Source organism: Syngnathoides biaculeatus, chromosome 4 (genome assembly GCF_019802595.1).
Source record: "Syngnathoides biaculeatus isolate LvHL_M chromosome 4, ASM1980259v1, whole genome shotgun sequence".
In the NCBI taxonomy this organism is placed as follows: Eukaryota; Metazoa; Chordata; class Actinopteri; order Syngnathiformes; family Syngnathidae; genus Syngnathoides; species Syngnathoides biaculeatus.
Window position 1 is genome coordinate 11,953,779 of NC_084643.1, and position 25,311 is coordinate 11,979,089.

General features: G+C 53.4%; 1 protein-coding gene across 4 annotated transcripts; it reads left to right on the plus strand.

Moving 5' to 3' along the window:
* The first annotated feature begins 1,625 nt into the window (after window positions 1-1,625).
* LOC133498846 (PR domain zinc finger protein 12-like) lies at window positions 1,626-24,365 on the plus strand. Of its 4 annotated transcripts, XM_061816037.1 has the most exons (43): window positions 4,944-5,082; window positions 10,910-11,039; window positions 11,113-11,178; window positions 11,661-11,814; window positions 11,891-11,961; window positions 12,024-12,121; window positions 12,189-12,271; window positions 12,562-12,652; window positions 12,736-12,844; window positions 12,940-13,072; window positions 13,137-13,252; window positions 13,926-14,114; window positions 14,953-15,156; window positions 15,227-15,439; window positions 15,562-15,711; window positions 15,790-15,916; window positions 16,158-16,226; window positions 16,294-16,494; window positions 17,097-17,181; window positions 17,297-17,379; window positions 17,462-17,601; window positions 17,676-17,912; window positions 17,974-18,034; window positions 18,329-18,418; window positions 19,977-20,189; window positions 20,322-20,397; window positions 20,477-20,636; window positions 20,845-20,949; window positions 21,026-21,197; window positions 21,273-21,397; window positions 21,487-21,567; window positions 21,677-21,829; window positions 22,098-22,160; window positions 22,227-22,317; window positions 22,394-22,433; window positions 22,500-22,602; window positions 22,674-22,748; window positions 22,830-22,935; window positions 23,432-23,515; window positions 23,599-23,688; window positions 23,756-23,848; window positions 23,918-24,056; window positions 24,119-24,365. In XM_061816037.1, exons 2-43 carry the CDS (start codon window positions 10,929-10,931, stop codon window positions 24,255-24,257), a joined length of 4,989 nt encoding a protein of 1,662 aa, XP_061672021.1. In that variant the 5' UTR covers window positions 4,944-5,082; window positions 10,910-10,928; the 3' UTR covers window positions 24,258-24,365. The 4 variants fall into 4 exon arrangements, with proteins under 4 accessions (XP_061672024.1, XP_061672023.1, XP_061672021.1 ...); XM_061816038.1 differs by lacking the exons at window positions 4,944-5,082; window positions 10,910-11,039; window positions 11,113-11,178; ... (20 more) ...; window positions 20,322-20,397; window positions 20,477-20,636 and having other exon boundaries at window positions 18,008-18,034; XM_061816039.1 differs by lacking the exons at window positions 10,910-11,039; window positions 11,113-11,178; window positions 11,661-11,814; ... (37 more) ...; window positions 23,918-24,056; window positions 24,119-24,365 and adding exons at window positions 1,638-2,098; window positions 2,887-2,952; window positions 3,795-3,919; window positions 6,874-6,988; window positions 8,402-10,093 and having other exon boundaries at window positions 4,927-5,082.
* Window positions 24,366-25,311: the final 946 nt, after the last annotated feature.

Below are 25,311 nucleotides of genomic sequence, written 5' to 3' on the forward strand. Positions count from 1 at the left end.
GTCCACATGAATCCCATGATGCCAAATATTCCATAATGATTCCCTTCACGTGATTCTTTCGGCCGTATTTACCTGCGGGTTGCGTGGCACCCTGCTGACCTTTGACCTCTTCCACAAGTCCGCAGACCACACGTCGACGACCCACCCGGTCGTGGACCCGAGGAGACGGCGGCGCCGGCGCGCTCCTCCGAACGTCAACGGTGCCGCCGTGGAGAGGGTCCACAGCAGCGAAGCCCTGAGACCTTTTCTCGGACCGCTGACCGAGCGGCATCTCCACTTCTTGCGCAAACCGAGAAAAGCCGGAGCCCCGACCTCCGTCCTGTGCCGGGACCGCGGACGGTATCTGGACCGACCGGCGCACGGCGAGGGCAGCCGAGATCATCCGTCCGTCCGCCGCCATCAGGGAGGAGGCTGCGGAGTCTGCGGGGCAGGACTTTGGCCTCTCGTAGACGCGGTCAGGAAGCTGACCTCTCTCCTATTCTCCGCCCACCTGACCTCTGACCCAGGACGCCCGAGGAAATGCACAATTTGGGCTTTTTATCACGTCATTTCCAAACAACTTCTTTGCAGCCGTCACCCCATCATTGAGATTTCTACTTTCAACGATACTTTTATACATCATTTGTCTGATGTGAGTAATGAGTCATTTCCATCGATCTTGAAGCTTCATCAGCGGGCGGCGTTTCGTCGTGATGATTTTTCCATCAATCTTCCGGGATTATTCCTCCCTTCCTCAAATATGTTTCAGTTAGGGCAACATTATTCCAAGATGAGATTCTGGAGTCATCTCCCAATTGGCCCAAATTTAGCCCAGAATTGTTCCTAAAAGATGATTTTCTTGTGTCCGAACGACCCAATTTGAAGGGGATGACGGCACCGTTCCGTGCGGCATAATTCCCGGGTGTTTTTCCAGGATAAGACGGCACATTGTAGATGCGGTCGGGCTCCGGTACCGGTCCTCTTGAGAGGTGTCGGACCCTCTGCCGCTCAGGTTCCCCACCGGCCGGCTCTGAGACCGCCGTCGTCGGTCGGAAAAGATTGATTGGCGCGTCCTCTCCGGGTCGGGGATGAGATTCTGACCCAAGCGGAGGAGTCGGAGTTATCTCGGGGTCTCGTTGGCGAGCGAGGGGAGAACGAACGAGAAGGAGATCGACAGGCGGATCAAGAAGGCGCCGAGCGGAAATGCGAACCCGTCGACGTACCTTCCCTCGGCGCCGGTCGCAATCTGCGGGTCGTGACCGAAACGACAAGATCCCGGGTCCGGGTCCGAGAAGTTCGGTCATTCAAAGTAGACGTCCTGCTCCTCCGCGTTGAGAGGGAAGTCCCGGATGAAATTGGAATATTATGGGATGTAGTCTCTTTCCTTGTTGGCTTCAAGTTGCCCGTCCTCGTCACGGTTTGCTTGCAATTCCCGATATTAATTTTCCCATCTCGTCATTCCAACACGTGCACTACTTGTCGCGTGACAGGCCGAGCGCCCCGCCTTTTTTTTTTTTTTTTTTTGTTCAGATGTGCATATTTGGCGAGGCGCGTGCACGCACGCATGCACCCACGCATGCACGCACGCGCCTCCTGTCAGAGATGCAGGCGCACGCCCCCCCCCCCCCCCCCCCCCAGGAGCCGTCGCTCAGGCGCGCGCACGTGCATCAATAAAGGCGTGAGGCTGCTGCTGCTCCTCCAGCTTCCTTTTCCGTCTTCAACTTGTTGAGGCGCGCCAAGTTTTTCTGTCCGGGAAAGTTTTGCGGTTCCGCTCCGGTCGGCAAGTAGTCGGAGGAGGACGAGCAGGAGTCGCGACTTGCCGTTTTTGTTTTGCTTGGGTCGGAGGTTCTCCCCGCCATGGGCTCGGTTCTTCCGGCCTCTTCGTCGGAGCGCAAGTCGTGGAGGCCCGCTCGGGGCCCCGCCGGCGCCGCCGGCGTCGCCGGTGTCGGCGGTCCGGTTCTGTCGGAAGTGATCACGTCGGACGTGGTTCACAGCTTCCTGTACGGACGCTGGAGGCGCGTGCACGGCGAGCAGCAGCTCGCGCAGGAGGCGGCGGGCACGACCGCGAGCCCCAAAACCGCGTTCACGGCGGAGGTGCTCGCGCAGTCCTTCTCCGGAGGTTCCCCCCCCCTTTTTTTTAAATTTTATTTTTACGATTTTCGCCGGCATTGTGACGACGACGCAACGGGAAAAATGTCCTTTCGGCTCCGGAGAAAAGTTCCCATAAATTTGCAAACGGAACGTTTCGATCATTATTCAAAACTACCAAGCAGGAAGTTCTTTGATCCTTTTTGGTTTGGTTTTCTTTTTCTTTTTTCTTCTTAATAGTGTTTCGTTTATTGAGTTGCTGAAAATTTGGTAATTTTTTTATGGGTGAATTCGTGTTGCCATCGAAGCGACTATAATTGAAAAATGAACGCGATGAAAGTCATTTCGGATATGGGAAATATTTTTGCGTCATCATTTTTCAAACGTGGCTATTTAAGCGGTCTTCATAAAATTATGATTTCATAGAAGCGTGTCAAATGAGATCAGTTATGCAGATGAGCTGATTAAGGCTAAATTTCGTTCGGAGAGGAACAAATAAAAAGCGCAACCATGCGCAACTTAGTTAAAAAAAAAAAACAACATAAAAATGTCGTCTCTGGGCCGCGGCCTTCACAATTTGTCTTTGATTTTTGTCATTTTTGTGCGGGATTCGTTTCGATTTTGTTTGTTTGTTTCTAAATTCGCGGTGGTCGCGGCGCGGCTCTTTAGATTCGGTATCTGTGAGGCGATTGACGAGCGCCTCAACCGCGGTTCGCCGGTCCCTCCGAGGCCCGTCGGAGGGACTTTTTTTCCGTGCGTCGTCCAGTTTTGCACTTTTGAGTCAATGTGACGTTTTTTGATCGTTGTGCGTTTGCGCAGAGGTGCAGAAGTTGTCCAGTTTGGTTCTCCCCAGCGAGGTCGTCATTGCGCAAAGTTCCGTTCCAGGTAAGCACACGCCAAAATTGTGCAATCGTAGCGAGATTTAAAAAAAAAAAAAAAAAAAGTAATAAGCATTAGCAGTTGGATTTTTTTTTTTTTTTATGGCAGCAAAATCTTTCCAAAATGTCGAATCGAGTTTTGCTGTTTCGAAAAGCAGGTCATTTTTAATCTTTCCCTCATCGATTTGGCTTTAGTCAATTTTATAAGTACATCCAAAACCCTCAAGCAAACATTTGAATCTTTTCTCGTGAATATTTTTTACGTGTCCATTACGAGTAGTTTTTATTTATTACTAAAGCTGCAATCAATCGCATTAATTTGCTTTTTGATGCCGGAACTATTCTTGAACGTATCTGTTCCTTTTATATATATATATATATATATATCTGCAGAAACCTCAAACCTTAACATGGAAGTAAATTGCGTGTGTGCGTCTCGATACATAAGGCGAAATAATCTTTTTGTTGACATAGAAGATTTTTATTTGTATAACATGGCTACTGTACGTCGAACCATTTCTATTTTTCTTTTTTTAGTTGACAATACGTTTTGTCACACTGTCGTGTTTTGTGTTCCATTTCCGTGCGTCTGGAATTCCTCAGGGACGCCCACGACAAGGATTTGGATTTGTGTATTTGTATATTTGCATATTTGCATATTTGTATTTGTCGGCGCGCCGCGGATGTACGTCGCGCGTCTTTTCTGTGTGTAAAATGAAAGAAGGTGCAACACTGTTATGGTTTATTTTCATAAAGCCAAATGTAAAAGATGAAATTGGAATTTCTATTTGAAATGGCATCAATTCCGCTTCTAATGTGATTAAAAATGATGTGCGCGGCCCCCCCCAGGAGAAGGTCTCGGAATCTTCTCGAAGACTTGGATCAAGGCGGGGACCGAGATGGGCCCGTTCACGGGACGTCTGGTCTCTCCGCAACACGTCGACTTCTACAAGAACAACAACCTCATGTGGGAGGTACAAAACACACGCGAGCAAAAGTCCACACACCCCAGACTAAAATGAATTCTTGTCTGGAAAAATGTTAGCCTGTTCCAAGTCAATACAGAAGAAACCCACTGCATGTTTCCGGGAACAGGATTGGCTCTCAAATGGTTCAACGGTTCATTTCTTTCGTAACGACCAGTCTCCAAATACGGGGGTCCCCCGAGGTTCCATTTCGGGGCCTTTCCGTTCAATGTTGACTTTGTGACCTCATCTAAAGTCACATTTCCTGATGACAGCAATTCAGTTTTCATTCAAGACACTTCAAACCTTGAAGTGACAAAAGCGCAAACGGTGGTCGTCGTTTTGGCTGACGATGATGATGATGATGATGATGGGAATTTTAAAAAAAAAAAAAAAAAAAGTATTTGAAGTCTGCGTCGACTCAATAAATGAAAGGCAACACATCTTTCAAAACTACCCATAACTAAGTCAAATGTGTGTTGTTTGTTTTTTTTATGATTCGAAGTTTACGCTAACGAAATCATTTGCAGATAATACAAAAATGTGACTTATTTGTCTTCATTTTGGTCTTTTCTCTAAACCTCAACCAAATCAGCTGTTCTGACATTCCAAATGATTGAGGTCAACCACACTACAATTACTGTCGTAGCAATCAAGATCAGATGAAGTGAGCGGCCTATTTATTGATTTTTTTTTTTCATTTATTGTATTGTAAGATTTGATTTATTTTGACCCTTTGTGGATTTAAAACAAAATCGTCCGAATTTTCTTTCTCTCAAATGAAACAAATAGTGAAGGATAAAAAGTCTTTTTTTTTTTTTTGGGGGGGGGGGTTGCACCACCACCCCCTCCCCCCAAAAAAAAAAAAAAAAAAAAAAAGAAAATATTTGTTTCGCTTCTCCTTGTCGGCTCTTTGGAATATTTGCAACCAATCGGCCACCGGAAAGTCCGCATCGGTTCGGTCCAAAGCTCAAGTTTGCTGTGCGTGCGTGTGCGTGTGCGTGCGCGTGCGCGAGGTGTTCAACGTGGACGGCGGCGTGCGCTTCTTCGTGGACGCGAGCCAGGAGGAGCAGCGCAGCTGGATGACGTACATCAAGTGCGCCCGCAACGAGCACGAGCAGAACCTGGAGGTGGTGCAGCTCGGAACCGCCATCTTCTACAAGGCGCTGCAGGTTATTCTTTTTCTTGGATTCGCGTTTCGTGAACTGAGCTCAGCTCGAATTGACCGGAAAATGCAAAAAAAAAAAAAAAAAAAAACGTCAATCGAACGTGGCCACCAATCAGGAGACGATCGTAGGGTTAGGGTTAGGGTTAGCTAACCCAAAACGAATCTGAAGCCAACTTTGGGTGTTGTTCAACGTAGGCGGAAACCGACTTCCAAAATGGTGCCGTTTGGGCCTTCCAAGATCGGTTGTTTGTATCTCCCCGGCTGGGATTGGCGCTCGTGAGGATGAGCGGCTCGGGAAATGCAAGTTACAAATACAAATTGATTCCAGCTCAGAATGAAGTCGAAGGGATTTTTCCCCGAGAACCTTCTTAGTCGGGCCTCGGCGAGACCTTTGACCTTTGGTGGTCTCGTACGGTTGCGGTGGCGGAATCCCTCCCGGACTCGATTGGACTCAAACTCGAAGGTCAACTTCCAAAATTGCGACAGTCCCAAACAAAATGTTGCAACTTGGAAAGAACGTGTCGCTCCGTAGAAGCTTCCAGCGAATGCTACGAATCGCCTTCACCGGGCTGCCCGCAGAGATCAAGTTTTGGCTTTTTGGCTAAAAGCGCCCGAACCTGAACCTAAAGCTCCGAAGAGGGGGGGGGGGGGGGGCGCGCGCGAATTTTTCTTTCTGAAATGAAACGAAACACCCTTTGGGTGTAATCCCATTAATTGACGGCAGAGGGCAGTCGTGCGACGCAAACTCCACACAGGCGGGTCCGGGATTCCAACCCCGGTCCTCAGAACTTTGAGGCCGACGCTTTACGGCTGGGCTGCTCCCACCCTAAGATCAATCGTCATTCAAACGTTTGGAACAAAGTACAGGGCGTAAGACCGTCAAAAGAAGAAGCAGATAATATTTCCCGTATGAATTGAATTTGTCTGTCATTCAAATGGGCAAGTCAAGAAGAAAGCGTACGTGGGTCCAAAAACGTCGTACGTGACATCCGCTGTGCAGTACGCGTTTCACGCACGGTGTCAAATGCGTCGTACCCGCAGAAAAGTCACGGGGAGGACGGGATTCCAACCCGCAACCTCACAGCTGCCAGGCAGACGCGCTGAGCCGTCGGCCGCCTAAAAATACATTTTTTGACATTTCCGAGAAGCAAATTGCGCTGTGAAAGTGTGACAGGAGAGTCTCCGCTAGCGTGAAGGGCAAAGTCTAGAAAACTGCGGTGAGAGGGGGCGCGAGCAGAAATGAAGAAGTTGCGCTTCTCGCTCGGAGCAGAGCAGCTTGGATAGGATTTAAAAAAAAAAATGAGCTCAGCCAAAGTCGGATGTTTCGGAGACAAGGTGAGAGACGTCGATGGTTCGGACAGGTCCGGAGGCCAGAGACTGACTATATTGCCAGAAGCTGCGCTGAGGACGGACGGAGCTGCCAGGCCAAAAGAGCGACAGAGAGGAAGACCAAAGAAAAGGTTGACGTGAGCGAGGACACGAGGATGGCACCGGACAGGCCAAGATGGAAAAAGATGGCGACCTCCAGCCGGGACAAGCCGAAAGGAAAGGAGGAAGAAGAAGCAAATTGCGCCGCTTTGCACGGGATCAGCGAGGAGTGAATGATCGCCGTTGTTGATTGCTTGAATTTGTCCCGGTCAGGATTGCCCAAAGATCACCTGCGGCCGACCGCGTTTTCAGCGCCGTTATTCGGAACCGCAAGTCCAATTCCTTGAAGGTTTCTTATGGATCGCGCCGGGTAATAAGAATTCCGATTGCAGCGTGAACTAACGCGCCGTTCCCGTGCGGTTCCCAGACCATCCCCCCGGACCAGGAGCTGCTGGTCTGGTACGGAAATTCCCACAACACCTTCCTGGGAATTCCTGGAATTCCAGGGGGCGACGACGAGCACGCAAAGAAGAGCAAGAGCGGTAAGGACACGTTAGCACGCGTAGCATTAGCGTGAGGGTTGTCGTTAGAAACTTGGCCAGTTTTATTAGCGTTCGGTTCTCTTACAGACATACCGAGTTCCGGCTAGCGTGACTCGAGTGCATTTGCGAATATTGCCAAAATATTCTGTCCTTGCATTAGCGTGCTAGGAAAAAAAAAAAAGGCACAAAATAATATTTGGTTCAGGACACAGCTGTGATCAAAATGACACTATAGAAAAATGGGACAGGATTATGTTCACATTATCATATACGTGTTTAGTTGCAGTGTATATCACTATTAGCATTAAGCGCCGGACAAATACGAGCGTTCCTCTAAAGAATCCCACTCGAAGTCTGCCCCCCCCCCCGTAGTGGGAGGAGTCGTGGAGAGAACAAAGACAAGTGGGGCGGAGCAGGAAGTGGCCAGGATGCAAGATGGAGAGGCGCCTGGTCCCGATGGCACACCAGTGGAGCTACGGAAGCAATTGGCTCCATCCTGGAATCTTTTTCAAGCAAGATTTTAGGGATTTTTATGACAAAAGAAGGAAATTCTTTGAGGGAGGGAGCGAAGGAAAGGCTGCAAGTCTTGTGAGTTGGCACCCCTTGCACTAAAAGTCCTTTGGCGATACGAGAGCCGGAAGCCACAACAGGATAAAACGTGTTCAGGTTGAAGGTCCGACTCATAGAAGTAACATTCGGGATATGTGCAAAACGGAAAATCTCAGCCTAGCGCGACCCGAGTGCAGTCGAATTGGGGCTTTCCTCGCGTGCACCAAAGTCACGTGGAACGCGACGTGTTCATTGTTGGGTCCAAAGCACGGACTTCTCGCTCAATGTGGACCCAGAAGCTCACGGCGCCGGGATCGAATGATTGAGACAGAGGCAGAGTTATTTTTTTACCAGAGAGTTCGGGGGAAGAAGAACATATCCTCCACACCCGCACGTAAGACTCTCTCCGAGCCCCCCCAAAACCACACATTTTATTGAGCTCCACGCATAGGGTGGGGGAGAGCCGGTTTCACAAGACAAGTAAAGTTGTTATACAGAGACAGTTCGTCTTCTCTAGGCCGGGTGTCCTCTGAGTGGACCTGTTACAAAAACCCACAAGAATGCAGCTATCCTAAATTTGCAGTCACCTTCAGCTCTTCAACTTCCCGTAGACAAACAGCCCTGCAAAGAGATTTGATGACACGTGAGGTGATACATTTCACGGGCCTCTGTCAAACGTGTAAGCTTATCTTACATTCATCTTACAAGACGCTGCGACCGGCTTGGCCTCTTGCTCGTTAGGCTCCGGCAGGCGCTCCCGCCACCCTCGTGAGGATAAGCGGCTAAGAAAAGGCAGGGATGTGATTTTTGTCAACGGTGAACGTCTTCATCCTCTTCCGTCCTTTTGTCCTGTCTGTGTCTTAGATGAGTTCCACAGCTGCGACGGCACCTCGTCGTCGGTGTCGGTCCCGGGCGGTCCGGGCCGCATGCGCTGCGTCATCTGCCACCGCGGTTTTAACTCCCGCAGCAACCTGCGCTCGCACATGCGCATCCACACGCTGGACAAGCCGTTCGTGTGTCGCTTCTGCAACCGCCGCTTCAGCCAGTCGTCCACGCTGCGCAACCACGTCCGCCTCCACACGGGCGAGCGCCCGTACAAGTGCCACGTGTGCCAGTCGGCCTACTCCCAGCTGGCCGGTCTGCGGGCCCACCAGAAGAGCGCCAGGCATCGCCCGCCCGCCGGAGTCGGAGTCGGAGTCGGAAGCGGAGCCGCCGGTCCCGGAAGGGCCCCGCTCCTGGTGCGCGACGGCCACTCGCCTCCGCCGCATCCCGCCTCGCTGGTCCGCCGCATTCCCGCCGTGGCGCTCTAGACGGGAAGTACGCGAGTTAGCGTCCGGGACGTAACGGTAAAAACCGCAAGTTGACTTTGGACTCGTCCCCCTGCGTAACATCCGCTTCTCCGCATTAGCATCTTTGACTAAATGTCTGGACGTGAATGTTCCGTGGTGAGCCTTAACATTAGAATGCTAATGTCGCCCACCGCAGCGCTCCAGACGGGAAGTTAGCTTGTCAGCCTCGAAAAAATAAGTGCGGGAAGTTAGCACGATGCGACTTTTCCGCTCGATTGCGTCCCGTTTCCCCGGCCCGCCGCGCTCTGCCCGTGGTGCTCTCAGCAGGAAGTTAGATGCCGGCGCGCTGGCCAGCGTCCTTGGCATCCGCAACGGAAAGTCATTCGTTTGAAATGGAAGCCCTTCAGCCCCCTTCATCTCCGGTTGCTCAGCCTAGCGTGCGACTTCACGTACTCTTCGTCATTTGCTGACAAGCGAGACGAGAAGTCGGCTGCATCCGGCAATATCCGTGGCACGTACGCGATAGCTAAATGCTAACCGGGTTGGTCTTCGTGACGGGCACAGCAGTTTTTTTTGAACGGCTCGAATCGGCTCGTTAAAATGTTGCCTGACAGAACCGTTCTAGTGCTTTCCTCATCCGCTTGACGGTTTGCCCCCAGTCGTCGTCGTCACATCTTGTAAAGAAAACAAGGCGGCCTATTCCAAAATATCCACGTAGCCGTCTCGCTCTCAGCCGGCTTCGGTCGCCAATCGACGTCGCGCATCATCAGATCGCAAACGAAAAAGTTCCACTGAACGAATCGCCGGCGGCTGTTTCTGTTCATTAGTGCGTTGGGTCCACTTGAGTCCTTTGACCCCCCCCGACCGATTCCGGCTCCCCGCTGGCGAATGGCGGTCATTTCTGAAAAGTCCCACCCCCTCATCCACCCAGCAAGTTCACGTGATGCCGCCTTTTGACCCCCCCCCCCCCCACCACCACCACCACCACCACCACATGCTGCGTTCGGTAGCACCGATTAGCATCCGTAAACGACGAGTGAAAAACAAAATGGCGCCTTCCCAATCCCGCTGCCTTTTGTGGCCGAGCGGCCTCCGTCGGCCACTTTGTGTTGCATGTTGTGTGTGTTAGCCTAGCATGTTTGAGAAAATATGATCAAATCTCTATGGCTATTATGTAAGAATAACGGGACAAGAAGCTTATTACCATTGTGCCGCGTATGCTAAGGTGCTAAATGTCCGTGTATGCTAATAAAGTGAGTTGACCTTGTGCCTCTCCTCTGCCGTGCTTTGTTTGAACGACACGCTAGCGTTAGCGAGCAGAGTCAACATGTTGCGCAGTGTCCAAAAACACAAAAAATCACCTTTGGACGCAAGACAAACACACTTTGGAACTTGTTTGCGTCTGCGTCTGTCGCCGCTGCGTTTAAAGTCCGGCGATCGGCTTTCGTCTTCAGACAGGACGACGACTCCAAAGACTTTGGAGGATCGGCGCGTTTTCCATTTGGCACATTTTGCGTGCGCGCGTTCGGGATGAAAGCGTGCGTCCTGTTGTTGTGCTTTTGCGCTTGTTGGCGTGCGCGCGCCCAACAAGACACGACGTGAGTCTTTCACTTTTGTCAACTTTTTGGGATTTAAAGTTCACCTTTCAAGTTCTCATGACATAAATGAGTTTTATTCTATTTTGAATTTTGGTTTTGTTTTGCTGGGGAAAAAAAAACCCCAACAAAAGATTTGGAATGTTGTTTCAACTGAGCGGAAGAACGTCGACGTACTCCCCGTAGAGCTTTTTGCCTTTTGCTGCCGCCGCCGCTTCTTCTTCTTCTTCTTCTTCTTCTTCTTGAGCGCCACAAAGTCCACATCAGCGCTAACGCTGCACTGGTGAATCTCTCGCGCTCCATTCTTGTCTCACTTCTGAGCAGGACTCACCAGGATACTTAATGCTCCTCCCCCATCCCTAATAATGTGTGAAAATATGAAACGTGCTTGCAGGGACTTCAGGATTCAGGAATCAGGCTTGCGCTGCTCGTTCCTGTTAATGACATCGCCAGGCCACGAGCCAATGAAAGCTGAGCGTGTTTCTCAGGTACCTGGTGAGCGCCCCCATGCTTTTGCGCTTGGACGCGCTGGAGACGGTCCTCGTGCAGATGTTTGGGGTCACGCGGGAGGTCAGGGTCTACGTCATGATCAAGACCTCCATGGCGCCGGACCACCAGGTTCGCTCGCTGGCCCGTTCACTCGTTTGTACTTAACATGCTCACCCAGTCATCCCTTCACTCCTCCTCGCAGGTTCTGTCCCATCACGTGGTCACACTCAACGCTCAGAACCAGTACCAGGCCGTCGCGTCCGTGCGGGTGAGCGAAACGGATCGGAAGCGCCCACAGTTGCAGAGGGATGTGCTCTTATTGTGTGTGTGTGTGTGTGTGTGTCCCTTTCGGGGTCGCCACCGCGTGTCATCTCGGATGAGCGCCCGTATATACGTTTGGCGCAATTTTTTTACGCCGGATGCCCTTCCTGACTGACGCAAGCCTTCTCAGGGGGGTGGAGGCCCCGGTGGGATACCAACCCACAACCAAACCAGCGCTCTAACCGCTGAGCTACGAGGCCTCTTATTGAGTTAGTCATTTAGTTTGAAGAGGCTCCCAAATCATCTCAACGTAGGCGTTCCCAAATCGCACCATCAGGATTTTCGTGTAGTGGGGTCACAAAAAGAATCCAAAATCCCAATGCAGAGATTCTGGAGTCAGGACACTGTGAATAATTCCAAATGTGGATTTTGATACTTTGGACCTGGATCATGTGCGGTGCACGCCGTTTTTTTTTTTTTTTTGTCCAGATCTTATCAGGCCAGCTGGACAAGGACGCGGATCGTGTGGTTCTTCACGTCCAGTCGGCGCAGATCAACCAGCACGCGTCACTTCCCGTCAGCCGGCAAAACGGCTTCCTGTTCATCCAGACTGACAAACCGCTCTACACGCCCGCGCAGCGCGGTGAGGAGCCGCCCGCCCGCCCGCGCCGCTCACTTCCTTCCGGGGATGACGTCATTTCCCGTTTGTGTCTTTGTAGTGAAGGTGCGCGCCTTTTCGCTCAACCAGGAGCTTCATCCGGCCAATCGCAGCGTCTTCCTCACCTTCAAGGTGGGCTTAGCCGCCGTTCAGCAGCTCGTTTTTGCTCGCTCTCATCGCGGTCCGCCCACCAGGATCCCGACCGTCAGACTGTGGACGTGCAGGAGATGTCGGATCTCAACAACGGGATCCCGTCCATGCAGAACCCCTTCAGGATCCCCATCAGACCTAAGTAGTGAGCCCGGGAAGCGCAAGCTTTCCAGGGCTTCGCGAGCCTGATTTTTCTCATTTCAATGCAGGTTAGGACTCTGGTCCATTGAAGCCTCGTATTCGGACCACTTCAGCACCAAAGCCGCAACCCACTTTGAGATTAGAGAATATGGTGAGACTAAGTCCAAGCCCGAGTCCAGGTCCTTATCTCGGTTAAGGTCCAGGTCTGCGATCTGAGCGGTTTTGGTCCAGGTTCTGCTCCCGGTTAAGGTCTGGTCTATTGTCTTGGTCCGTAGTCTATGGCCTGCGGTCCTCATCCAGGTGCTAGTCTGTGGTCTGCGTAGTCTGCTTTTGCTCCGGGTCCCGGTGTAGCTTAAGGTCGTGGTAAAGTCCAGGTCTACAGTCCTGGTCCGTAGTCTTGAGTTGTTCCGGCCCATGTGTGGAACAGATTTTTGCTGTCAGTCCTCCCTAGTTTCTCCATCACGGTCCAGCCCGAAGTCAACTACATCAGTTTTGGGAACTTCCAGCGCTTCTGCTTCAAAGTGGAGGGCCGGTGAGGAAGGAGCTCCCCTTCATTCTCTAGACCAGGATGACCTCGTCGATTCCGGTCCGGCAGTTTTTGGTTCTTGCTCACAGGTATCTCCACGGTGCTCCAGTGTCCTCCGGGGAAGTCTTCCTGCGCTTCGGCTATGTGAGCCGGAAGGAACTTCCCGTTATCATCCCAAACTCTGTGACCAGGGAGAGGGTGAGTTTGAGGAGTTCTTCTTCTTCTTCTTCTTCTTCAGGTACTAGTTCATCCTCACCTTGTTTAGTTTTTCCCGTGTAATTGTGTGTGTTCAGTTGTCACCATCTGGTGAGGTGGACGTGTGTGTGAACATGGACGAGGTTTTATCCAGACACGATGGACCCAAAGACCTTCACGCTCTCATTGGGAAGTTCTTGTATCTTGCTGTGCTGCTCCAGGAAGAATACGGTACGCGTGATACACGCACAGACGCGCACGGCCGCTTCCTGCTCACCCCCAAAATATAACTCAGGTGGGATCAGCCAGGAGGCGGAGTTTTCAGCTGTGAAGTTTGTCAAATCGCCTTACAGTTTGACTTTGGTGTCCACGCCCCCTTTCATCAAACCTGGGCTTCCTTACAACATTCAGGTGAGGCCTTTCTCCGTCAGTCCCGGTTCAGCTCAAGAATTAGCTAAGCCTACCTCGCGATCCGGCCCAGATGGAAGGTTTTCATTCGATTCCCCGGATGTCCCGTCACGTGTTGGCTTTGTTGACTCGAGTTTATTTGAGTAGCTCTAAAACCCCAAAGGAGTTTCAGAGGGCTTCACAGGACCCCGGTGGCCAATGATTGACGACGCCCTCTTATCTAGAAAGGAAAAACTCGCAAACTTGGGAAGGGACTGCGGACTGGGGGTGATCCCCCTTCCGGAGGACCGGGCTGCAGTGGGTGTCCAAAGTCTGGTACTGCACAAAGTTGGTTATGATTGCACGATGCTGTCCAAGGTTGATTCAGATGGCACGAAAAGCCGCCTCTCCGGGTTCTTCCTCGAGACCCGGCCCGCAGGATCCTCCGCGTCGACGGCTTTGGGGAAGCGGTCCACCTTTGGAGCCTGTCCCGATTGGTGGGCGTAGAACCCAAACAGCAAACAGCCTCAGAGGTCTCCCCAAACAAAAAGGGCTCGGAGTAGCGATCCCCGCATTTGCCATTTTGCGCGTCGGCGGCAATTACGCAGAGGGCGATGCGATCCGAACCGAGAAAGGGGCGGGCGGGCCTGGGATCGCGTCGAGCGTCTGATTGATTTGGGCAAATCCCGGCCTGCAGGTTCTGGTGAAGGACCACCTGGACAAGGCAGTGAGCCAGGTTCTGGTGCGCGTGTCCGAGCAGCGCCTGTGGAGTCTCGACGACGAGCTCGCCGTCAAAGCCTGTCCCGAGCACGCTCGCAGCCAATCGGACGGCCTCGCCATCTTCGTGTGCAACACGCCCGCCACGGCCGCCAAAGCCTCGTTCACGGTAACTTGATGACAAAGCCGATAATTTAACGAAACGTATTTTAGCAGGTTGTTAGCATGTTCGTAATCTACGTTCTCAACACTTTTACTAGTTTTTTTTTTTTTTCATTGATTTGAGCGCTCCGATATTAATCTGGAAACGGGACGTTAGTTTCTTCATCTTTTGTTCAGTTTTGATGAGCACCTTATATCGACCACACATTAGTAATGTCATAAAAATATTACCAAGTTGTTAGTAAGCATGTTATTAGACTATTGGATTTACCTTGCAATTAGCCTGCCGCTAAAGTTATGAACTTCCTTTTGGCTTGTTATGACCCTGCAATTATCATTGGCCTGCAATAAACTTTTATTTCATTTTTTTTTTTTTCACCCTGAAAGAATGACCTTTTGAACCCTAACCCTTTACTAACGTTAGTCCTTAATCTGTTCAAACATTTCTATATGATCATGTTGTTCGTATTGCTCACTTAATGGCCTGCTAATAATCTGTCATGCTACTAACGTTAGTCATCTATTATCAAATTGCAATGAACTCGCGAATATGTATCTGAAAAGACGCAATTACGGTGTCATAAATCCGTCATTAACATGTTATTAAGCCGTCACTCATGTTTCGGAGACCGCTTTTGATCTGTTATTTGACAATGTGATGATAAACGCGCTAGTTCACCGTCATCAGCCCGTTGTGAACTTTGGAAGCTATTCCGCGACGCGGCGACTCTGCGCTGTTAATTTGCACGGCTGTTTTCGGCGGCTCTCGAACCGTCGCGCCACGCTCACCCTGCCGTCGCCCGCCCCGTTCTTAACGCGAGCTCAACCCGCTGTCGTCGTTCCAGCTGGAGACGTCGGACCCGTCCCTCCCGGCCGCCAGCCAGGACCGTCTCGCTCACACAGCGGTGGCGTACCGGTCTCCGAACCGCCGCTACCTGTACATCGACCCGCCGCTGACGCAGCAGGGCCTGGAGGTGGGCCGCTTCGCTAACATTCAGGTGTACTCGTCCACGCCCAGCTACGTGCCCATCGAGGCGCTCAGCTTTCTGGTGAGAACGGGGTGGGGGGGGTACCTCGCTTTGCTCGCTCTGTCCGGCGCTGACGTCGCCTGCGTCTCAGGTCCTGTCCAAGGGCAAGGTGGTCCATTTCGGCAGCCACAAAGTTGTTGCCAGCGGCGACCACAAGCAAACGCTCCGGTTCCTGGTGACGGACGCCATGATTCCATCAGTTCGCCTGTTGGTTTACTACATCCTGTACGGCGAGGGCGCATCTGAGCTGGTGGCCGACTCCGTGTGGCTAAAAGTCCCGGACGCGTGTGTCAACGGACTGGTGGTAGGAATTTTACGGCACCTAGACAGGAAGTAGTGGAGGTTTGACAGGACTGAAGTGCTTTCGAGTTGATTGTACGCTTGGTGTGTACTCGTGTGCGCGTGTGAACGACGGCGCATAAACAGACGGAAATGTCGTATAGAAGGCAGGACTACAGGCCCAAGGATGACCTCCAGCTCCACGTCAGGACCAGTCAGGAGGGCCTGGTGGCACTCTCGGCTGTTGACTCTGGCCTCTTCCACCTGTACCCTCACTACAGAGACCCTGTTTCCATGGTAACTGCACCACACTGGACGCGGGGACGCCAGAATTTGGGTTCAGCTAAAAGGATGCGGGGGGGGGGGGCCCCTCAGGTGTTGCGTCACATCGAGGAAAGCGACTTGGGCTGCGGAGGAGGCGGGGGCAAAGACGCGGCCGATGTCTTCCGATTGGCCGGCCTCACCTTCCTCACCAACGCCAACGCGCAGCCGGCGCCCGGCGGTGAGTGTCCACGGCAGCAGGAAGTAGCGGGGCAGACGGGAAGTCAGCAGTGTTTTGGTCAGGAAAGGCTGAAGTAGACAGGAAGTGTTGAGGAAGACGGGACAAAGTCAGGGAGACTGGGAGTGGCGAGGTAGCCGGGGAATGCTAATGAAGAAGACAGGAAGTAGTGAGTTACTTAGACAGGAAGTCAGAAAGCAGGCGAGAAGTAGTCTGAACTCATTGGTGTTGACGTCTGTCACAGGTGCGGCGGCGTGCACCACGGCCGTGCGAAGCAAGCGGGCGCTGACGGAAGAGATGAGGAGGAAGAAAGGTACGACGCCACAGCCGCCCGTCAACCGGGACCACGTTGTTGGCACCGTGCGTGTGTGTGTACGCAGCCGCCTCCTTCGGACCCCTGAAGCAGTGCTGCGAGCACGGCATGAAGTACATCCCCAAGAGCGTGACCTGCCACGATTTTGCCAAGGAGACCATTCGCAAGGTTCCGCACCACGTGCAATGTCGCCACGTCTTCACAAAGTGCTGCGAATTCATCCAGATGCACCTGGACCAGGACCAGAACCTCATCCTGGGCCGCTACGGTCAGTGACACCCCTAAAGGCGACGTACCGGACAGCATCTACCGAGTAAGGCAATCAGATCGGAAGTAGTGAACGGGATAGGCGGGCAGGAACTACTGTGTTGGATGGGAAAGTAGTGCCACGCGCACAGAATGGAATTCGGTAGAGAGGAAGACGTGAAATGCTGAGGTACCCAGGACAGACTGAGGTACTGGTGACCCTCAGGAAAAACCTCATCCTAGAAAGCAAGACCCCTCCACGCCTGACACCCCAAAAGCAAAGCTACCGGGTAGGAAGTAGGGATGTTGACAAGACAGAAAATCAAACAAGAAGATGTGAGGTAGACAGGAAATAGTTACAAAGACAATTAGTAGTGAGGTTTGCTGTGTACTGGAGAGAGAGTGAGAGAGAGAGAGAGAGAGAGAGAGAGAGAGCCCGGGCCCCCCGGGCCACCCGGGCCGCCTGGGTCAGTGGAATCCCGCTGCATGTGAGACGCCCCCCTAAAGTTAATATGAGTTTTGGCAGGAAGTAGAGGTGCAGACAGAAAGTAGTGCACAGGAGGAATTGTTTTCTGGAGACCCTCAAAACCAACACACCAGAGGTGTGTGTGTGTGTGTGTTTAGACATGGGGCCTGACTTCGATGCGGCGCCCTCTCTGGTCAGGAGTTTCTTCCCTGAGAGCTGGCTGTGGGAGGTTCAGCCTACCAGGTGACCTGCACCTTTCCAATTGTTTCCTTTCCTCGCAAATCAAGTGTCGCGAAAAAGCACTTTTCATCCGTTAAAGAAAGAAAAGGCAACGTGGGTAACTGGGTTGTATTTGCAGAGGAGCTCAGGTGTCCATCAGCAGGACGCTTCCCGACTCTCTGACCACTTGGGAGTTGAAGGCCATCGGCGTGTTCAAGGACGGTGAGAGTCCTTCCTTCCCGCTTCTCCGGCTCCTCTCCTCTCCTCTCCTTCTTCCCTCCAGCTTTGCGACGCTGTCCCGCAGGTATTTGCGTGTCGGCTCCCGCGAAGGTGTCGGCGCAGCTGCCGCTCAGCGTGGACGTGCCGCTACCCTACCAGGTGGTCCGCGGCGAGCAGCTGGAGCTGAGCGGTTCTGTGTACAACCAGCAAGCCGACGACATCGCGGTAGCGTACGACACGCTCCCTACGCCTCTCCTCTCCGGCCCGTGCGGCCCGACTCATTCTCGTGCGTTCCTCAGTACTGCGTGACGCTGACGGTCGGACCTCAGGTATGTCTGCTCCAATCCCAGCCGGCCGCAGGGGGAGCGGGACTTCGGTCCACCGCCTGCAAATGGGACCTGCTGAAGGCGAGGGGCGTGGCCAAGGTGGCATTCACCCTCATGGGGCTGGAGGCCGGAGAACACACTTTGACCTTCGCCCTGAAGACTCGGACCCGGGGAACGCAGGACATCGTGGAGAAGAAACTCCGAGTGGTGGTAGGCCCTCGCCGGAACCCGACCACAAAGGGAAATGCTGACTCTGTGTGTGTGTTGGCAGCCTGAAGGGGTGAAGACGGAAGATTATTCGGGAGGCATATTGGACCCGCAGGGACTCTACGGTACTGAGCGACCGATGGACCTTTTCACCATAACATCAGGTGTACTTCTGGTGGCAAAAGAAAACTGGTTAGACAAGGGGTCGGTCGGGGTTGTTATGATTTCGGTGAAGTAAGTGGGAAGGAAAAAGAAAAAACCTTGTGGGGTAGATTTGCTGCCGCAACCAGTTTTTGTCATCCTTTCAGTGGGAGCCACCCACTTTTCGCCAACTCAGAAGTATCCGCCGCCTGTTGTTTCCAAGCATTCCGTCGAGCCGGCCAAATGTCACCACGCGTTGATGTGTGTCATTGGCGCAGGTTCTGAGAAGACGAAGGTGGTGCTTAAGAACCGTCCACCGGCCAACATGGTCCCCAACACAGCCGTGGAGAGAATGGTGACCGTCAATGGTGAGACGTGTTCCCGTTTTCTCTTCCACCTTGCAGGTCCAGCACTTGGGAGTTTGGAGGTTGCCGCACTTTCCTTGCCAGTCTGTGGCCACCTCCTTACTTCCACTGGGGCTACGCTGAGAACTTTCCGGATCAGCTGTGAGACATGAGTTCCTCGCTTTTCTCCCGGGTGGGCATGGCCGGAATGCGTCATTGGAAGGAAATCCACCGATACGCGTGTCACCTCAACAACTCTCGTTAGCGCACTGTGAAGAACACGAGGTTAGATTGGCATTGTGGTTCAGTTGCCCTCCAACGCATCCCATTTGTGGAGCTCCTGATACAGCAGCATCCATCAGAGGGGCTGCTACTGAGCCATTAAACCAAACCCACACCCGAGTCACCCCAGTTCGCCACTAACCTCGGGGAGCGACGGTCGTACGTGGAGTCCACCCCAAATGAACGACCCTGCCGAGTATTCGTATTCGCAATCTTGTCTTTTTGGCGATTTAGCGAAGGCTTGAGAGTAGGAGACTGAGAGTTCTCATCAGCGCCACAGACCCGTACGCCTGTCTGTCAATCTCATGATCCCGTTGCTTGGAGTTCCTGCAGGATAACAAAAGTTTCAATCCATCAGTACCTGATCCACCCTTCCTCACCCCGTACGTTGAGATACCTCAACTCCCCATCTTTCGAACTGAGGGCTATGGTCCCAAATTTGGAGGCGGTGAAGTCACCAGGACCACATCATCAACAGATAGCCGTGCAAGAAGAAAGATAAGCCGAAAGAGCAACCTCTCAATTTCACCCTTCGTCTACATTCCCAACCCCCATCAACGGTCTCGAGAGCAAAATAAGAACGTCACTGATGCAACGAGCCAAAATGGGTTTCCTCCACTGGGTGTCCGGCATCAGAGGCTGGCAGAGAAGTCCGGTCAGCATTAAGAGGAGTCGGATGTGCTGGCTCGAGTATCTGGTCAGGACTCCTCCTGAACGACTGGACTAGGCTGGAACGACTTTGTCTCTTGGGTGGCAGGGGAACTCTCCGGGTCAAGGTACGCTGCAACGCTGCCAGAGCTGACTTAAGGAGAGCCATCAAAGCGGCCAAGGCGGCCTACAAAAGGAACGTTGAGGAGTGCTTTGTGCTTCACAGAAAATAACTTTTAGATTTGATGTGGGAGGGATTACAACACACGGCAAACCACAAGAGAAATGAGCGGATGTGTGCCGGCAGAGGAACTTCACCGTTTCTTTGCCAGTTCAGTTTTGACACTGACAGATGAAATGGAGTCACATCCCACACTAACCGCTTCAGGAACACGAAGGGACACGTGTGAGTCATATAACCATAAAGGCTTTTGATTTGATTGAGTGGCTGGGCAAAGGGAAGTCCGGGCTTCCTCGCTTAGGATCCTGGCCCCACTTTACGGATGAATCCAGATAGATTCCATAGATCACGTTCGCCCCGGTGTCACTTTTGATAGACGTCAGCTGTCGAAACGTTTTAAATTTGACCCGAACAGTATGTCAGCTTTGATGCCAGCCAACCAACCAATCGCAATTGTGTCCGGGTCCGCAGGTGAAGTTCTGGGAAACGTCCTGTCAGTGCTCCTGGACGCCGAAGGCCTCAGACAGCTCGTCAACCTTCCCGATGGCTCGCTGGAGACCGAGCTGGGGAGGGTCCTCCCTCTGGCCCAGGTGTACCAGTACCTGGAGACCACTCGGAGCTGGTACGTCCTGGGCCGAGAGATCCATACGAACTCGGCCGACCTGAGACAGAAAATCAAAGAAGGTTCTCTTTCTTCATCCTATTCTTTCCCATTGGTTCACCAAATGCCTCCCGGTAGTCGGGCAGACGGGAAGTCTGGGTGTGGACGGGTAGAAGTGAGGCAGAGAGATTAAAAAGACAGTTTGGTGTGTTCAGGATTGGCCAGCATCTCTTCTTTCCGACGTGGAGACTCCAGTTACAGCATGTGGATCAGGAGGGAAGCCAGCACCTGGTCAGAACAGACACACACGGCGACGCATCCGCCCACCAAAACACGTCCCGTAACCAAACGGGCGACTCCTTTTCGTCAGGCTGACGGCGGCGGCGGTTCGGACCTTGGCTTCTGTAGACCCTGTGGTCCAGGTGGACCGCCAAGCTCTCTCAGAGTCTGTGTCCTGGCTGATCCGGAACGCTCAGAATCCGGACGGCTCCTTCTCAGACGCGTCCGCCTACAGGGCCAACAAATTTATGGCTAGTCTACGCTGCCGAGTCGCACGTATAATCGCAGGGCTTCATTCGCTGCATGCGGATTTGGGAGCCGGGAATGAGCGGATGATTCTCAATGCGCTGCCCGCGTTCGGAAACATTCACTCATTTGCCACCCGCTAATGGTTGCAAGGGGATTTGTGTAAAGTTGAGCAAAAAGTCCGCCATTTAAAAAGAGCTGCGATTGCTTCAGGCTGAGGGGGCGGACCCGACGGAGCGCTCGCTATACCTGACCTCGTTGGTCCTCATCGCTCTGCGCCGAGCCACCGGCATCAGGGAACGCATCCTGCAGCTCAAGGCGAGTCCTCCTTTCCTTGGTCCCTCTCTGGTCCTGACAGAGCAATCACAGGCCTCTCTCTGGCGTCCTCCTTCAGTTCCACGACGACAGCATGAGGTCCGCCGCCAACTACATTTCCCAGAATGCCCTGACGGCGAAGAGCGTGTACGTGCGGGCGCTGGCCGCGTACGCGCTGACGCTTCACAATCCAAATGACGTCGCCAGCGTCACGCTCATCAACAACCTGGAGACGTTGGCCAGACAGAAAGGTTTAAAAAAAAAAAAAAAAAAAAAAAAGGGGGTTTTGCGTTCATGCCCTTGCACGTGTTTCCGTGTTCGTGCAGGACACCCAGCGGAGCTCAGGTACTGGCAGGAGTCCGGCGCAGCGTCAGATTGGCTCGGACCCGACCAATCGAGCGGCCTGGCGGTGGAGACGACGGCGTACGTGTTGCTGAGCATGCTCCTGAAGGTGCCGGTCTCTGATTGTCGGTTTCTGTCTCCGCTGAGACAATGCGGACTGACACGCTCGCGCGTACCGATTCCTGTTCCCGTTCGAAGGGCCGGATCTCATACGTCAACCCCATCCTGTCCTGGTTGACGCAAGATCAGCACTACGGACAAGGATTCTACTCTATGCAGGTACCTCGTTGTGCTCACAAGCTGCAGCGGACAACGACCTGACCCCTTCTCACCAAAAGCTAATCTTCAGTCCACTTCCCGTTTGAGCCTTCTACTTCCTGTCAACCAGGACACAGTTCTGACTCTGGAGGCTTTGACCGAGTACAGCCGGGTGGTCCGACACGCCGACCTCGACCAGGAGATTAACATCCGCTACGGACACAGAGGAACGTTAGCTCGGGTACACCTCACCCCGGGACGCCCGGTGGCCACGCCCATCCAGGTGAGGGGGAGCCCCGGATTTTGGTTGGCAACGGCTCGCTTTTAACAGGCGACTACTTTTTGACTTGGATCCCTCGAGAAAACTCAAGCTAACATGTTTAAGGCAAGCCTAGTGACTGAAGCTCACTCCGACATATGAGAGCCTGACATTCGATCGCGACACGAGAACCCGGAGAACCGCTCGTAAATACTCAGTCCTGGCGAGAGACTCGATCGCGAGGGTCAGTCAAAGCATGAGAAGCCAGAGACTCAGTTGCCTTTGCTCTCAGGTGTTGAAGAACGACGACATCACCGTTTCCACAGGATTCGGGAAAGGCGTGTCAAGTGTTAAGGTGGGTGCGGCTCGGCCTATTCAACATATTTTCCCGAAATACACGAAGAAGTGCTTTTTGTGTCAGATGAAGACGGTCTACTACCAGACCACGGCGCCCTCTCACAACTGTAACTTTGACCTCAGCATTGAGATGGTGGGCGCGGACGCGGAAGACGGTAAGAAATGCCCAGCCCGCCCCCGGCATGTTCGCGCCTAACATGGCCTCTTCTTCTTCTTCTTCTTCTTCTTCAGGTCCCAACAGGCGTGAACCGCACCTGTTGGCGTGCGCCAAGTAAGTCAAGGAACCGTGATTGTACTTTGGCACAGTTTGAGTAGAGATTCCACCGATGACCGGCAGGTACAAGCCACCTCCCGACGAGCTGGTCACGGAGTCCACGATGACGGTGATGAAGATCCAGTTGCCGACTGGTGTGGAGGCGTACCTGGAGGACCTACGACAGGTTTGCACCGCCGCGACGCCACGATGTCGGCGTAGCAAGGTGTTCAAAATTGGCGTACCGGCGCGTTCCAGTTTCGCGACGGCATGGAGCCCGTCATCTCGCACTACGAACTTCAGGGCAACTCAGTCGTCATCCAGATGGACTCGGTGAGTACTGGAAAACCCAGACGCCCTGCGGCAAATAGCGTTCGCCCCGGCGCCGCCCGTGACGTCTTCTCGGGCTCGCAGGTTCCGTCCGACGCGTTTTTGTGCGTCGGCTTTCGGATCCGCGCTGGCTTCAAGGTGGGCGGAGCCGGCGAGTCCTTGTTGATGGTTTCCGAGCCTCAGGACAAAGGTGAGAATACGTGGGCCGGGTGGTCGGCGAGGATGTTCTGCCTGTTGTAGTCGCACAAGGCCGAAGCCTCGTTTCACACGCCCGCTGTCATGTTCTTCCTCTATTCTCGTTCTTCTCTTTCGTCCAACTCCTTTTTCCTGACTACGTGGCACTCGAAAGCATCCGCGGTGGGCGGCTGAAATCCCTTTCCGGATGCCGGCCCCCAGTTCAGTCCACTTTTTCTTCTTCTTCTTCTTCTTCCTGTTTTATCTCCTCTCTGCGACGTACGTGCACCCACGGCCAACGACGAGGCGCTCAAAAGCAAGCGCGCGAGCCCGACGCCCGGCTCCGTCCCTACGCTGACTGTCAAGTTTTTTTTTTAAACTTTGACGCCATCACTCCTCGGCCACGAGTCTCTATCTCCGACCGACGGGCCGCGTCAGGGAGCTATCCCATCAGGGAAGCCGTATTTGTGATGTTATTCTTGTGCTTCTTACTGATTGTTGTTCCGGTGCAGGAAGTTTGTGTAGCAAAGCATTCTCCTACAAAGAGCAGAAGCTGCAGCGCCTCTGTGTGGCCGAAGAGTGCCAATGCATGACAGGTGACTCCCTCCCCCACCCCCCTCCCCGGGCTGCCCGTCCACTGCACCTTTCGTGAACGTGTACCACGTAACGCGTGTTTTAGCCGCGTGCGCGAGCTACAGAGCCGACCCTGACGCCACCTTGACCCCCGCCAAACGTCTCCGGGAAACGTGTCAGCCTCACATAAAATACGGTGAGAACGCCCGAACGTCCCCGCCACCTGAACGCAGCGCCGGCGTGACTCGCTCAATGTTTGGCAGCTTATAAACTGAGGATCGAGTCTGCGGAAACGGAAGGAGACTTTGTGAGCTTCACGGCCACCGTCAACGAAGTCCTCAAGAACACCGACGAAGGTAAAGCGAAGGGACGCACGCGGTCGCAACACCGAGGACCAAAGATTCAAAGCTCGTGTCTGTCGTCAGCCTTCGAGTCGTTGAGTTCGGGATCCAAGTTGGAGCTCATCAAGAAGGTGACGTGCAGCCTGGTCCGGGTGGAGCTCCACCGCCAGTACCTGCTGACGGGATCCAGCGGGTCCCGGGTCGGAGAGGGCCACGCCCCGAGGTGAGCGCGGTCCCCCGTCTTCCGGACGCCCGTCTCTCGCCGTTGACCGTTGCCGTCCTCAGGTTCCGGCTCCCCCTGGACGCCGACGCCACCCTGGAGCCTTGGCCCGCCAAATGCGACGACGCGGCCTGCTCGGCGCACGCCGCCGTCATGGACGAGTACGGGCTGGACCTGACCCTCTTCGGCTGTCAAAAGCCCTGATTGCGTTTCCCGACTGGAGCGCGACATCACGGCATTGAGCTTTGTCGACGCGAAATCGCCGTTGAATCTTGACTTCACTTGGAAGGAATAAAGACGAGAGAGATTTTGGCTGGTTGGCGTTTTTTCCAAGAAATGCTCTTGTTCATTAAACACAGCCGGTTAGCATGTGTAGCAAAAGGGCTAACGGGGGACGATTTCACTTGTTCCCGGACTCGAATGTGTGACGTTGGGAAATTGTTTGGCGCCACGAATCCCTTCCAGCGTCAACCGTCGGCTTGTCGGCCTTCTACCGGGCGAAGGAAAAGGAAACGAGCGAGCCGGCTTATCGGAGGTTCGGCTCCACGTCGGCTTGGGTTCGCGCGAACCGGACCTGCCGCGTCGACCCGGAAGCCCGGGTCGCCCGCTTCGTCCGTCCTGACGTCGTCGATTGCGGGTAAACGCAACACGTGTGGGCGGCGAGGGGACTTGAGTCTCCGTTGACAAAAGTACGTCACACCGTTGGGCGTTTTTGCAAATGTCGACCGGGTCTCGCACTCATTTCGACCGACAAGCTTAAGAACGAGATTGGAAAACCAGACTCTGGCGGAAGGGCGGCCTTCGCCCGGAACCCTACCCGCGACCCTACTTTTTAGCTTTTGTCAAAATAAATGCAATTATCATTTTCAAACATTATCCTTGAAGTAGGACGGCAACCGGGCACAGTTGTGAGCATCGGGGTTTGAATCCCGACCCGCATATGTTCTCCGTGCGGCGTGGTTTTCCCGCCGCGCGCGACGCGACATTCCAAATTGCAACCTGAGGCGCGACCGGTCCAGGCTCCGGCGCTCCTGCGACCCTCGTGGGGATAAGCAGCTAAGAAAATGGACGGGATGGATGCAGGAAGAGCGTCTAAGATCTCGCTTACAAGTGACCTGCGTTTGAGTCCCGCTCAGGGTCAAAATATTAGGAACAGGATGAATAACGTGGCCGGCGTGTGTGCGCATGCGTGTCCGTGGAGCGCACGTGCGCGCGCATGATCGCTTGATTAAACCCGACCGGCGCGCGGCGAAGCTCG

What these genes read in the sequence shown, in the direction of transcription:
- LOC133498846 (XM_061816037.1), top strand. Translation starts at nt 10,929, where the DNA reads ATGCTTTTGCGCTTGGACGCGCTGGAGACGGTCCTCGTGCAGATGTTT. An exon ending in GGACCCGCAGGGACTCTACG is followed by an intron (nt 18,035 to 18,328) that starts GTACTGAGCGAC and finishes TCATTGGCGCAG; the next exon opens with GTTCTGAGAAGACGAAGGTG. An exon ending in CACCTGTTGGCGTGCGCCAA is followed by an intron (nt 22,434 to 22,499) that starts GTAAGTCAAGGA and finishes GATGACCGGCAG; the next exon opens with GTACAAGCCACCTCCCGACG.